General features: G+C 42.4%; 1 protein-coding gene across 3 annotated transcripts in view; it reads right to left on the reverse strand.

Annotated features, from left to right (window-relative positions):
- SATB2 (SATB homeobox 2) overlaps nt 1–13,290 on the reverse strand; it is a 166,527-nt gene that overhangs the window by 42,082 nt on the left and 111,155 nt on the right. For 2 of the 3 annotated variants that reach the window (XM_073306320.1, XM_073306319.1), the window contains exons 8-9: nt 6,398–6,610; nt 1,864–2,019 (exon numbers count right to left, since the gene is read on the reverse strand). In XM_073306320.1, the coding sequence (XP_073162421.1) occupies nt 1,864–2,019; nt 6,398–6,610 (369 nt within the window). The remainder of the gene's footprint in view (nt 1–1,863; nt 2,020–6,397; nt 6,611–13,290) is intronic. The other variant, XM_073306321.1, reaches the window with a different exon arrangement.

Here is a 13,290-nt window from a genome sequence, read left to right on the forward strand (position 1 = left end):
AGGGCTGTGAAACCAAACAAACATCAGCTCAGAATCCCTTCTGAACTGGCTGCTGTGGGGGACGTTCAACACAACCTTACATTTAGTTCATTCCAGACAAGAGTATTCGTGGGTCCTCTTTTAACCTTCTGCTTCACACTTTCAAACTTTGCGTCTTTTTTTCTTTTTTCAAGTGGGACAGGAATGGGCTTATTTTCATTTCAGGAGAACGGCTGGTGTTCAGTTCTGCCAGGGGAGGGCTCAGTTGCTGCTCATTTTAAGCATTTGAACTGGCACAGACTGATGCTGGTGAGCCACCCAAATTATTTTTGGGTGGTTCGGTGCCTCTATTTCAAGATTCCTCTGGGTAAAATGACAGGAAGTTTGCAGGCAATTTTGAGCCAAACCTCAGAGAGACTGGTTTTCAGTCTGTGCTAAAAGCTCCTTATTAAAAACTGGCCTGTCCGGACTGTGTGTGTAACTTTGATATTTGCATGAATCAAATAATAAGGGGCACGTTTGCAAAATCAATTGTGCAGGTTTTATATTTACTGCACGTTTACCACATATGTCATTTATTACACAGTGGAAAACCGTTAAATGCACAGTAGTTGTGCCAAGTGGCATTATGCTTTTAACAGCTTTATTCGTTTAACAGCTCCAGTTCTCATTATATTTTGCCATGTGGTATATGAGATTTTTATGCATTTAACAGTTTAAAAGGGTTCCATGGTATTTTCCTTTTATGTATTTCATATTGTGCCTGTGTGTGTGTTGGGTTTTTTGGGGGGTTGTGAGCTGTAACCCAAGCACCTCCACATAAGACAGCAAAGGGAAATAACAATTAAGAAGGGAAAGAGAAAATGAAGAAAGGGGAAAGGAATCAGCCTATGCCAGGATATAAATACATATATGAGTAAGGCTCTTAGAATGGTATCAATGGCTTTTAATGCCTTGTTTAGATGCCTTTCAACATTTTCATCAGATTTATTTTACTTCAGTTTGAACAGTATTGTTTTATTGCCTGAAGGAAAGGAAAATATATTTATATATTTTACGAGTAGAGAGTGTGCACATGGGTAACACCCCCCGCCCCCCCGCGGTTGATGCCATCTCATAACAAAACTGCCCCTTTCACACAGACTTAAACATATCCCTCTTAATAGTCACCAACGCACTCACTGTCCGCCCTATACCAAACTCTGTCCCCCACTGTCTCCATAAAACTATTCTGGTTGGGGTTTGTTTGCGTTTTTTTGGTAAACAGCTGGATAAAATTTCCATTTCATTGATTCCTACAAGAATTTTAGCCCCACTTTGAGTTCCCCAGTATGAATTTTTTGCATCCAAGGTGAGAGCTAGTCTAAGTGAACTAAGTGTTAGCCCTTCTCCCCCAACCCCTCCTTGTACAATGGCAAGGACAGATAGTGAATTATTTAAAAGGCAATACTGTACACAGTATATACTGAACATAAAACAAGAAATATCTGCCTCAGATGCAATTTCCCATTGGTTTCCCACAGTTAGGCATTTAAGAAAAATAAAGAATTTATCTCCCAAATGAGGAGGAGCTTTGGAGGGTCCTTGTTCCACTACCAGAAATTTTAGGTTACGTACCACAGTGGGGAGGGAGGTGTGTGCATCTGAGTGAGAGGGCCCCAATATGTACAAAACCAGTACCAACTACATGGGATTGTGAGCTGGTCCCTTTTCCAACCTGTTTTAAAAGGAAAAGGAAACCAGCAGGGAGGCAAAAGACAAAACATGACAGGTTCCCCAGAGATTATTATTATTGCAGGAACAGATGTATTTTTATTGGTGGGAGGGAGAAGGAGAAGGGTCTAATCCCAGCCCCAGAATTTGCTCTTTTAAAAAATCACTCACCTGACTTTTATTGGCAGCCACTTTGGCAAACAGGGCCTGAGACACCTTGGCCCTTTTCATCTCCTGTTGGATCTCGTCATAAATGGCAGCTGTGATGTTGACGTTGGCGCCGTCCACCTTAATGGGGAGGTCTGTTGTCGGTGTTGAGGTTTTGGCCTACCAAGAGACCATGAAAATAATAATTAAAAAAGTGCTGCTTTCAGCCCAGCCATCTGTGCAGAAATTATCAAAGGATTTCAGTCAGCTGATGCCAAACTGCATTAGCTACAGAGGGACACTTCCTGTCCATTATTCTAATCAGGTTAATTGTGATTGGAAATAATTGCAATGCATTCCTATAGGACGTGCAGGGCCCTGTCAACCCTCTCTCTCTCTCCCACAGCATGTTTATTGAACAGCTCAAAGACGGGATAGGTAGCTGGGGCTCTAAGCTGCAGGCAGACAACTAAGTTTGTTCTGCCAACCTGCAAATGCAGCATATATATGGGGATATGCCTTTTTCTTTTTTTATTCTAAAAATGGCATACCTTAGAGGAAGAGCCAATTCTCCCAGAAAAAATGAGTAAATGGGTAGAGGTCTCTAAATAATAAATTATTACTCAATTTAATGCACTCCCTCAAGTCTCCCTCATTCTTTATTAAAGCTATACGTATGTCATTTGAGTATGTATGGTTTCCCATCATGATCATCATTATGCTAGCCAGCCAGTCACCTAATTTCACCTAGGAAATCAGTGGAAATGAAAAAAAAATCATTTAATAAAGCCAGGCTTTGGCATGCCTTTGATGTGCCGCCCTCATTCTCCTTAACTCATATTGCGATTTTGTGTATTCTACTGCACTCCTTTTAATTGAATGATTTCCCATCCGCTTCTGTGACAAATGAAGGACAATAATGGAGGATGCCAGCCCTTCCCCAGGCTGCGCTAACCCTAAAAGATTTGTACCAATGCAATCCACCAGGCTGCTGCAAGATTTTTATTTTAACTTCCTCAGCAGCACTAAGACTTTACTGACGAGTAACAGATCAAGAGCGATGACATGCCCTTCCACTGGTGCTTTTACAGTAGGACGCTCTGTAATCTGTGTCAGCAGCATCAGCTCCTCCGAATGCCAGCTTTCATTCATTTTCCAGAGGCTAAATAGCAGAGGTATTCGAGCTGATCTAAACTAGGTTTTAACTCTGAAACAGCTCACCCTGGAATCCCTGCACCAGAGAGGAAGATCCCTTAACGAAAAGATGAATGTCACAAGTATAAAACTGCCTGCTTGCAACTGAGGTGCAAAGAGCTTGAGAAATAAATGAGCCCAAGTGGCAAAGCTCACAGCACATTCCAGATCCAAACCTTCCCAGAAGTTCTGAGTGTATGTATTCCATTCCCAGATTTTGGTTTGGCCCTTTGTAAACCTTTGCAGCTGGTCCCTGTCTTTATATCTGCAATTCCCTGGAGTCTGGGGTAGTTATGACAGGGTTTTGGTTCAGGCTCATTTCTAGTGTCAATTCTTAGCTGGATACAACTGCACAAATGTCTGTATGTTAACAGAAAGATTACCTGGGCCAATCAGAATGTTCTGAACTCCCTCTCTTCTCTTCCTCCTAGCTCTTCCCATCCCAAATCCTTTCCTCACCATGGAAATCTTCACTGATGGCCCCATCCAAAGCCCACTTAAGTCAAAGATCTAAAGTCACCCACTAGTTCCAATGGACTTCTTTGGATGACACCTTAAATCTTGAGGGGATTAGGTGCCTAACTTTCAACCCCCAGGTTTGAAAACGGTCTTCATGCTACCGTAAAGTTGGCCGTTATTGGAATCTCTCAGTGCAAATAATAAGCAAAGGAAGAGGGTAAGTGGGCAGCAACAATGTAAGAGCTCTTAATTCCGGTCAGTTACTGCTGCATACCTTCCTCTTTTGTAAAACAGAGTGGAGAGAGCTGGCCAAACATATGCAACAACCTTTTAAACTCTCAGAATTTGTTTTCAAAGCACTCAGATCCTTTTGCTGAGTTAATCTGGTGCTTTGCTCCTCACGTTGGTCCTGAACAACACCGGAACATACCAAGGAAACACCCCCGGCGGGGATTTCATCACCAGCGCAGAATTACAGATGGGTGCTTAACTCCCCCTCCCTGTTATATCAACCCCACACTGCCCTTATTATATATTAATAGTAGCTGATGATACCCTCTCGTTTAACCCTCCACACTGAAAAATCATTCCCAGAACTACTGCCTCAGGAGACTGGTATCTATGGAAACAATGTTTCAAAATACCATTAAATCAACTTCTCTAGCACTGTAGCATAATTCCTAGAAGGACAGTACAATTCTCCCATCTAGCTACCTTTGCTATGTCCAAGGCCCCTCTTCTTCTTATTTAGAACATCTCCGCTGGGAGGCTGCACTTGCAGGAATCACTGTACAGGAGATCAAGAAGATACTGGCCTCACCCAGGCTAATACGATGTATATGGGAAGCAAAGTAAAACATGCTGCCTACGGGCTGGTCAGCAACCTTGTTTTCAGGGGTGCCTACAGCCATGCCACTGGCGAGTGCTGAAGTAGGGTTTCACTGGTGCCCAGACGCTGTGCTGGCCCACTGCAGGGTGAGGAGCTGCTCCCGGCGTACTCAGGAAAAGACAAGCACTGAGGGCACAAAGCTCTATCTATCACTGTTGCTCATCAATAAAACAAATATGTAAAAAAAACCCAAAACCCTGCTGCCTCATTCAAGTCAAAAAGTAAAGTGAGCCTTCGGCCTGAAGAAGAGCTCTGTGCAAGCTCAACAGCTTCTCTCCCCCGCCTTGTCTCTTTAAACTTTTGTAATCAGATTTTCTAACAATGCTGAGCTCTAAAATGGGAAGGTGTTACCCATTATCCTCATTTTACAGATGGGGGAAAGGAGGCAAAGAGATGAAGCGGCTTCGCCAGCAGGTTGGGGGCAAAGACATGATCCAAACTCTGGTTTTCCAACTCCCGTGATCCATTGAACCACACTGAAAGCTAGAGTGCCCGGAGCCAGAGTGCCTCGTATGTAACTCTAGTTGTGGAATTTATCCTACTTGAACATTTGTGTGAATGAGCAAATCCTTTAATATAATAATTAATTCAGAAACACATGTGGTTATGATGTTTTAAAGTTTCAAATAGAACAGTTGTCTCGACAAATCCTTATTTTCATGAGATGGAAACTGGGAAGATAAAGTTAGTTAGGCCAATGACCTGGGTTTGCAACACAAAATTCATTTTCAAATTTGTGTGAGTAGAGTATGCTAGAAAATTACCTGCAATTAACAATTCCTTTATGTAATGTGTAGGTATAAAGTGCATTAAAATGCCAGAATGTATTTAAGCGACCTCAATTGTTTCTACAGAAACAAAATCATGTCTTTATAACTAATCAGTCTGTGCTACGCTACTGCCAATAACAGGACTGAGAGTTGCGGCATCCAGGCTACAGATCTCAGATATGAAAAGTACCCAGTAATAAGATTAGAAGCACAGATAACATGTACACAGAACTACAACTTAAATGCTTTACAGACTTGAAAATACTACAGTTACTAAAGCAGGATGATGAGACATGCCCATTCACTAGTAAAGTTTTGAATCAAGTTTAATGCTGGCACTGAGCTGGCTTAGCTCTGCAGTGAGGAATTTCAAATTAAAGCAATGCAAATGTTGTGATGACAAAGGTAATTTGCTGTAATCACAATCTCCTTCTAAGCACACACCTCTTTTTCAGAAGCCTGAATGTCTGTGAGATTATTTTCAGTCAGCGAGCAGGGGAAAATACACTGCAGTCTGTGTGCCCACATTCTCTTTTTCTAGTGACAGATGAGCATCGTATATGGGGAGTTAGGAAAGTGGGTGGTAACACAGCAACGATAAAAGTGTACAGAAATCTGAAGCTATGTCAATCAGACAATAGTTGGTGGCAAATAGCAAGCAGTGATCTTCTGTTTCAACACCCCACCCACCTGACATCTCCATACTTGTAAGTAATTACAAAAGTAAACCTCTAAAATAAGGACTCTGATGAGGCAGACTATTGAGCAAACTTATTTCGATGCGATTCTCATTCATTGGGAGCCATGTACTCTGTCAGCCACACACTCTTATTCACTGCAAATCACACATGAACCCAGGTCCAGCTCTTATCTCTGCCCTGCCCACTGTAATAGACACTAACAATGTAGGACATAAGTTAGAAACACGGCTCTTTCCATAATCCATCATGTCGTAGCCATACAGTGGACATACACCATTACTCTGTATACACAGCACATGTATCCTCTCTTGTGTACTGAAATACCACTTTATATTTATGACATGGATCATAGCTAAAGTTGTTACAGTGCCTTGCTGACAGCCAATAAACACCTCTTAACAGCAACTCCAAACCCTACAGAAGAAATTTCCAAGACACATCTAGGTGCAGGGAACAACAGACAGGAACATAGTGAGAAGCCCCCTCTCCAAGATATGTGCAGGATCTCAAGCCAAAGAAAAAGTTAAAGCGGGGTTGCACCTTACCTGGGGGGTTCTGGAAGAACTTGGACTGCTGGCTGCCGAAGACACCATGCTCACATTGGGGTTCATACTCCTCTCTCTCTCGTCCTGATATATACGATCCCGCTCTGTGTCAGGCAGGTTGAGGAAATTCTGCATTGCCCTCAAGTTTACCAGGAGGGATTGGGAAGCTGTCCTAGGGTCTTCTTCTTTACGCAGGATCTCTGACAGCAATCCCTGGTTCAAAAAATTAAAAAAAAAAAAGCCAAGTCATGTGTTGATTTTTTTTTTTTAATTTGTTTGGTGTAACCATGCGGGTTGCAATGCTGAGAACCTACATCAGATTCTTAAGGGTTCTCCAGAAGGGACGCTTTGTAGGAAAGTGTTTGTCTTCTGGGGGCTGTGGTTTATTTTGGGAATGTCCTATTCTAACGCTCGAACAACAATCTGAGCACAGAGATGCTGGATAGAAAGGTAGATGCCTGAGCAGAATGGCAAAACTGCAATTACTACCAGGTGCCTCCTGAAAATATTTTAGGAACGGTTAGATCTCTCCCTCTCCCTGCTTGAAGCTGGGAACACTTGGCAGTCCTGTTCATCTTTACAAATCTGCCAAGTTTGGTAAATTTAGTTCCGACATTTAAACAGCACAGGAGGTTTATTTTAAAAACAAAAAAAAAACAAAAAAAAACAGCATTTGGCTGGGTTTTGATGTTACAGTCCATTCACTTCAGTCTGGACAATTTTTTCTCAGAGGAGAGAATGCAGCAAATATGAACCTATCTCCAGGGACTGGTTACTTTATTTGCTGCATCATTTATTTGCTGCATCATTTAAATCATGGACCTCGCAATGCCAATATTAATTAATGAATAACATTCCTTCAGTGTTTACGAACACTTTCATGCCAGCAGGTAGCCAGTATAGCAGAAGGCCCTCAATTCAGGAGGATTTAGGGACATTAAAGTGTTATTTAATAAGGCCCTAAAATCAACAAGAGCACTTAAGCCCATGTATAACTGTAGGCACTACCTTGAAATCAATGTCACTATGCACAAACCTAAGTGCTTTGCAGGATCAGGGCCTAAGACAAAAGGCAATTTATTAGATCGTACAGGATGTACCATTGTCCTCACAAGGCCATACTATATCTGCCACCAGCTTATTGATATGTGTTTCACTTCCACAAGGTAATACTATGGTAACTTCCTTCAACATCTTTGTTTAAATTTATTCACATACAAGCAAGAAGCAGAGAAGGATTAGACTCACAGGGAGAAGAGGTATAATTCAGTACTGGGCATGCCAGTCAAGAGGCTCAGAGTTGGAGATTTCAAAGTATTAAAAAGGCTGCTCTGTCCCATAACATTCATACACCCTGCCCACCTAGCAATCTATCAAACTGAAGTATTACTCCCAGAAATACTGCCGAGAGAAAAAGCTTTCTGCTGGGAATTCCATTACATAACTAATGAAGCTTACCTAAAGCCTTCACCGTTAAAGGGTCAATATTTACCAACCAAATACTGGGGGAAACTGGGGTACCTCAGAAAAACAACTGTGTGGAAACCGTTGTCAAAAATATATCTCACCGTTACTTTACAGTCACGGCCCAGTGAAATCACATTACAGTTAGTCAATCTTACTGCAGTGCTCTTGTCATGCAGCCACATACTAGAAAACCTGAAGTATTTACTCTTGGCTTATTTTCTCCCCTCACATCAAATAGACCCCAATACCCTTGTTGGACATTTCCAAGACAGTTGACCAGTGACCAAAAGCCAATATTTTCCAGTGTTTATTGGCCTTATTCACTACACTTATTGACAAAACCAACAGTCTAGAAAAAAACACCCCATGTCTGCTTACATCTGCTCACACACTGCCAGAACATACACAGAAGAGGTATGTTTGAACCATGATCTGTTATGGAAGAAGCCACAAAACTGTTGTCCACAGACCACTGGTGGTCCCCAAGAGCTGACTGGTCAATGTCTCTCCTTAAAAGAAGCTAAAAATACATTTTCCTAATATTACTTTAGTATGTAAGCCACTGTGGTAGCTGCTACAGAAGTGCAATGGCATTGCAAATGGGAGAGGATTGGGGCCGTGCGATGAGAAGTAGAAGATGGTCAGTGAGGCAACCGGCCTGTTGAGATGAGATCCACACTATCGGAAAATTCAAAGACCCTTTAGTGTAATGGTAACGGCTCTTACTTCGGTTACCCACCGAAATCATTGACAGTACCATGTATCGTGTAGTTGGTATAGCTGTAAAAATGTATTAGAGACAGTACAGTTTGGGGACATTTCAAAATGCTTTTCAAGTTTTCCAGACTAACAAGCCCATGGAGAGATTAACTGAAAGAGGCAAGATATAATATATATTTGGTTTACAGTATTTTTCACTCCATGCATCTGATGAAGTGGGTTTTAACCCACGAAAGCTTATGCCCAAATAAATTTGTTAGTCTCTAAGGTGCCACAAGGACTCCTCGTTGTTTTTGCTGAAAGAGGGATGGATGTCCTAGAGGTCTAAACTGTGAGGTTTGACCTTAGCCCTTTGCCATTCCAAGGTAGATCTATCCAGTTCCTCCAGTTTTCCTTTAGAGTAAATGGAAAACCCTCCAAATTGGATAAAAAAATTAATAACCAATTTTACGAGTTTCCTAACTCTTGATTCTCTGGCTGTTTTGGGGATATACCAGAAACAAATTAAAAACAAAAACAAAAACAAAAAAACCACCTCAGCTTCCAAAATATTGCGTGATTTGGTGATTTTTCCTTATGCTCCCCTTTCTTCTCCTCCCTAGCACCAGGCTGATTTGAAAAAGAAACTTGTGAGCAACAGGAATGTACTCTAAGACAGAGGTTCTTGACCTTTTTCTTCCTGCGCCCCCACCCCTACCAACATGCTATAAAAACCCCACACAACATGTGTATCATAACAAACTGGTTTTCTGCATATAAAAGCCAGGACCAGCATTAGGGGGTAGCAAGCAGGGCAACTGCCCCATGCCACAGGAGGCCCCATGAAACTAAGTTGCTCAGGCTTCAGCTTCAGGCCCCTGTGGTGGGGTTTGGCTTTCTACCCTGGGCCCCAGAAAGTTCTAATGCCAGCCCCGCTTGGCGGACCCCCTGAAAGCTCTCAAGGGGCCCCGGACCCCTGGTTGAAAACCACAGCTCTAAGACAGCTTGCACTGCTTCCTCCTTCCTACTCCCTCTCCCTCACTCCAGCATGTCTGAATTTATGGTCTAATTGTAAAAAATGGAGATCAGACACATACACAAAAGTGCACCAGCAATTTCTTACAAGTGCAGTCACTGACTCCATACTTAATCAGGTAGTTGCATGTACAAGTGGCTCTGCCGGTGCCTAAACTTTGGAATGCATATTTCTAGACTCGTGCAAGCAATCGAGGTAACTGCACACCATCTGACACAGCTCCAACTTTGAGGAGTTGAGCTCTCTATGTACACCGATTCCCAATCACATTTGTGCATGTGGGAAATTTGGCTGTACAAATGTTATACTGAGGCTCAGTCCGCCTCGAAAGATGAGGGTGGATGTTTGGTAGCCTTATGAGCTATGTTAATAGTAGGACAGATAATGAGAAATGACTAACTCAGAGGGAAAAATCCCATTTCCTTCTAAGACTGAAGGGAACCCTGTGATGCAGTGCACCAGTAAACAATGCCAGATAGATCGCAAAGTGACAGAAAAGACAATACAATAAAATATCTTGAGAGCAATAACATTTACATTAATATAATTCTGAGCTATTAGAGTATACACAAAGTAACCAGCAAGCAACATTATAAAAAATAAAGTGATACTAAATAATCTGTTCAGCCTCTTTGTCACCTGCAAAAAATTAGGCTTTCAGTATGCAAAACATCTTCCTTCCAGAAAAACAAATGATCGTGATTTCACTTAATTGTAATTTAATGAGGCATAATTTATTTTTTAAAATGATATACACCAGGTGTGTGGTGAGGAAAGCAGCTCAGCCAGACAAACCCTAGTGTTTCTATTTTTGAGAAAAGCCTAAAGCTAGCCAAAGACTGTTTTCATTTCTGCAAATTATGTTTCTGCTAGAGGGGGCTAAGGAGGGAAACCCACAGCATTCATACATTTGTTATAAAATTCCGATGGCTAAATTAGCTCATTCCAACATACATACATTTCCCATATTAAAAAAAATACACACACATTTGGCAATTTGCAGAGTAACGAGCTATGCAAACTTAAAGGGACACTCTGAGGCCTGTCTAGTCTAAATTGAACTTAAATGAATAAACGGATATTCTTCAATCAAACAGAATCCTTAAGATACCCACTTTTAAAAAGTATTTTGACAGGAATTGTGCTTCTTTTTCCACCATAATGCTTATTGGTTTAAAACCATCTCAAGTGATGAGTGATTAAAACAGATGTAACAGTAAATTTAGGCCCTGCTTCTAAACAACATTGTACACATTCTCGGAGACCAGGTATCATACATGTGTACAGCTTAGCTTACATTTGGGGCTTATGCCAGGCACTGTATTTTATTTTTTTATTACACACTGTGCCAATAACTGACTACAGAAAACAAACACAGAGGTAGAAAAAGCAGCATATTTCCAATCAAAATATAAAACTTTGCAGGTATTTAAGTCTAGAATAATTTTGTCAGTGTCTTATGCTAGTTGAGAATTAGTTCACAAAACTTTACTACTGGCTTCAAAAAACGAGACAGTTAATATTTTGCACAAGTCCTATGGAGCCTTGTTTGTGATCTTATTTTATTTTGGTTTTGCTACCGACAGAATCTCCACTCTGAACAACCGGAACCTCAGAAGGAAGTCCTGTAATCAACTGTGGACAAGCAATTGGCAAAGTGCTGTGCACCTCCTAAGAGAGGATGTCCACAGTGGAGGCAACCAGAGCTATGGGTGCTCCACACCTCAGGGGATTGGACCCATGTGAACCAGGGTGGTACTGGAAAGGGTGGTGATTTAGGTTTGCCTGGCTCAGTCAATAGAGGCTGACTGTAACCTTTAATTGCCAGGCAACCTATGGACTTAATCCAACGCTGAAGTAAACAGGAATCTTTTTGCAGTCTTCCCAATGGACTTTGGATCAGGACCTGGAACTGATAAAGGACTCAATGGAAAGAATGATTCTATTGTCCCTGGCTTAAAAAAACAACAACCCACACCTCGTTTTTTTAAGCAAAGCATTTCAGAAGCAGTTTGTGTTGAAGGTGGAAATTAAATTGCCGTGTGGGCCAAATCAATGCATAGGGCCACAGGAGCAAAAAGAATAGTCTAATGCTAAAAGGTTCAAACAAGGCTCAGGACAACCACAGCCTCTCCTTTTTGCGCCACAGCCTGTGTGGAGTTGAATAGCGTGGGCAAAACGTGAACAAATCCCAAGCCTGTCTTTCTGAGACAGGGTTTTAAAAGTCTGGATAATTTTTTCACACTGCTTTTTCTTTTTTGTGCACCTCTGCCCTTCCTGGCTTTGGACAAGAGCAGCATGGAAAGTGCTGAAACAACTGAGGGTATGTCTACCCCCAAAGAAAAACCTGCGGCTGGCCAGTGCCAGCTGACTCGCACTTGTGAGGCTCGGGCTGTGGGGCTGTTTCATTGCCATGTAGACTCCCAGGCTTGGGCTCTACAACCCGACAGGATGGGAGGGTCCCAGAGCTTGGACTCCAGCCTGAGCCAGGAAGTCTATACAGCAGGGAAACCCCCCGGCAGCCAGAGCCCCGCAAGCCCAAGTCGGCTGGCAAGGGGCCAGCCGAGGGCGGCTAGTTGCTGTGTAGACGTACCCTGAAAGACTTGCTGTCGTGGCATTTCAAGCCCAATCAGAACCATGAGAAAGCCAGCTCCACTTCCCAGCAGGTCTGGATAAGATTCAGATGAGCACCAGAAGCTTTGGTGCTCCTTCAAATTCAGCCTCTGGCTCTCAGGGATTAGCGACGGTGACAGCGCCCCGCCTGGGGGGCGAGCAGTCTTTTCCTGCAGGAGGGCAGGTGCTGAGACACGCCACCCCCCTTTTTATGAATGAGAACTCTGAACTCATCCCTAGTGGGTGATACTGAAACTATACCCCACAGTATCCAGCAGCGAAATCTAATTTTACCGTACTAAAATGACCAATTTTAGATATAAACCATTACTACCTGCAATCAAAAGATAGAAAAGGAATGTTGCAAGGTGCACTGTCCTTCTGTAACCTCTCACTTTTATCAGCCCTCAGGCTTATAAAGGAATTTCACATTCTGTATACTTCCTGTCAAGACAAGTCTTTGCCATGACATTTCTCCAACGGCAACACTTATATTATTAGGTTTCAGAGTAACAGCCGTGTTAGTCTGTATTCGCAAAAAGAAAAGGAGTACTTGTGGCACCTTAGAGACTAACCAATTTATTAGAGCATAAGCTTTCGTGAGCTACAGCTCACTTCCTCAGATGCATATCGTGGAAACTGCAGCAGGCTTTATATATACACAGAGAATATGAAACAATACCTATTCCCACCCCACTGTCCTGCTGGTAATAGCTTATCTAAAGTGATCATCAGGTGGGCCATTTCCAGCACAAATCCAGGTTTTCTCACCCTCCACCCCCCCATACAAATTCACTCTCCTGCTGGTGATAGCCCATCCAAAGTGACAACTCTTTACACAATGTGCATGACAATCAAGTTGGGCTATTTCCTGCACAAATCCAGGTTTTCTCACATCCCCCCCACCCCCATACACACACAAACTCACTCTCCTGCTGGTAATAGCTCATCCAAACTGACCACTCTTCAAGTTGAAATCCAAGTTAAACCAGAACATCTGGGGGGGGAGGGGGGGAGGAAAAAACAAGAGGAAACAGGCTACCTTGCATAATGACTTAGCCACTCCAAGTCTCTATTT

Source organism: Lepidochelys kempii, chromosome 11 (genome assembly GCF_965140265.1).
Source record: "Lepidochelys kempii isolate rLepKem1 chromosome 11, rLepKem1.hap2, whole genome shotgun sequence".
NCBI classification, from domain to species: Eukaryota; Metazoa; Chordata; order Testudines; family Cheloniidae; genus Lepidochelys; species Lepidochelys kempii.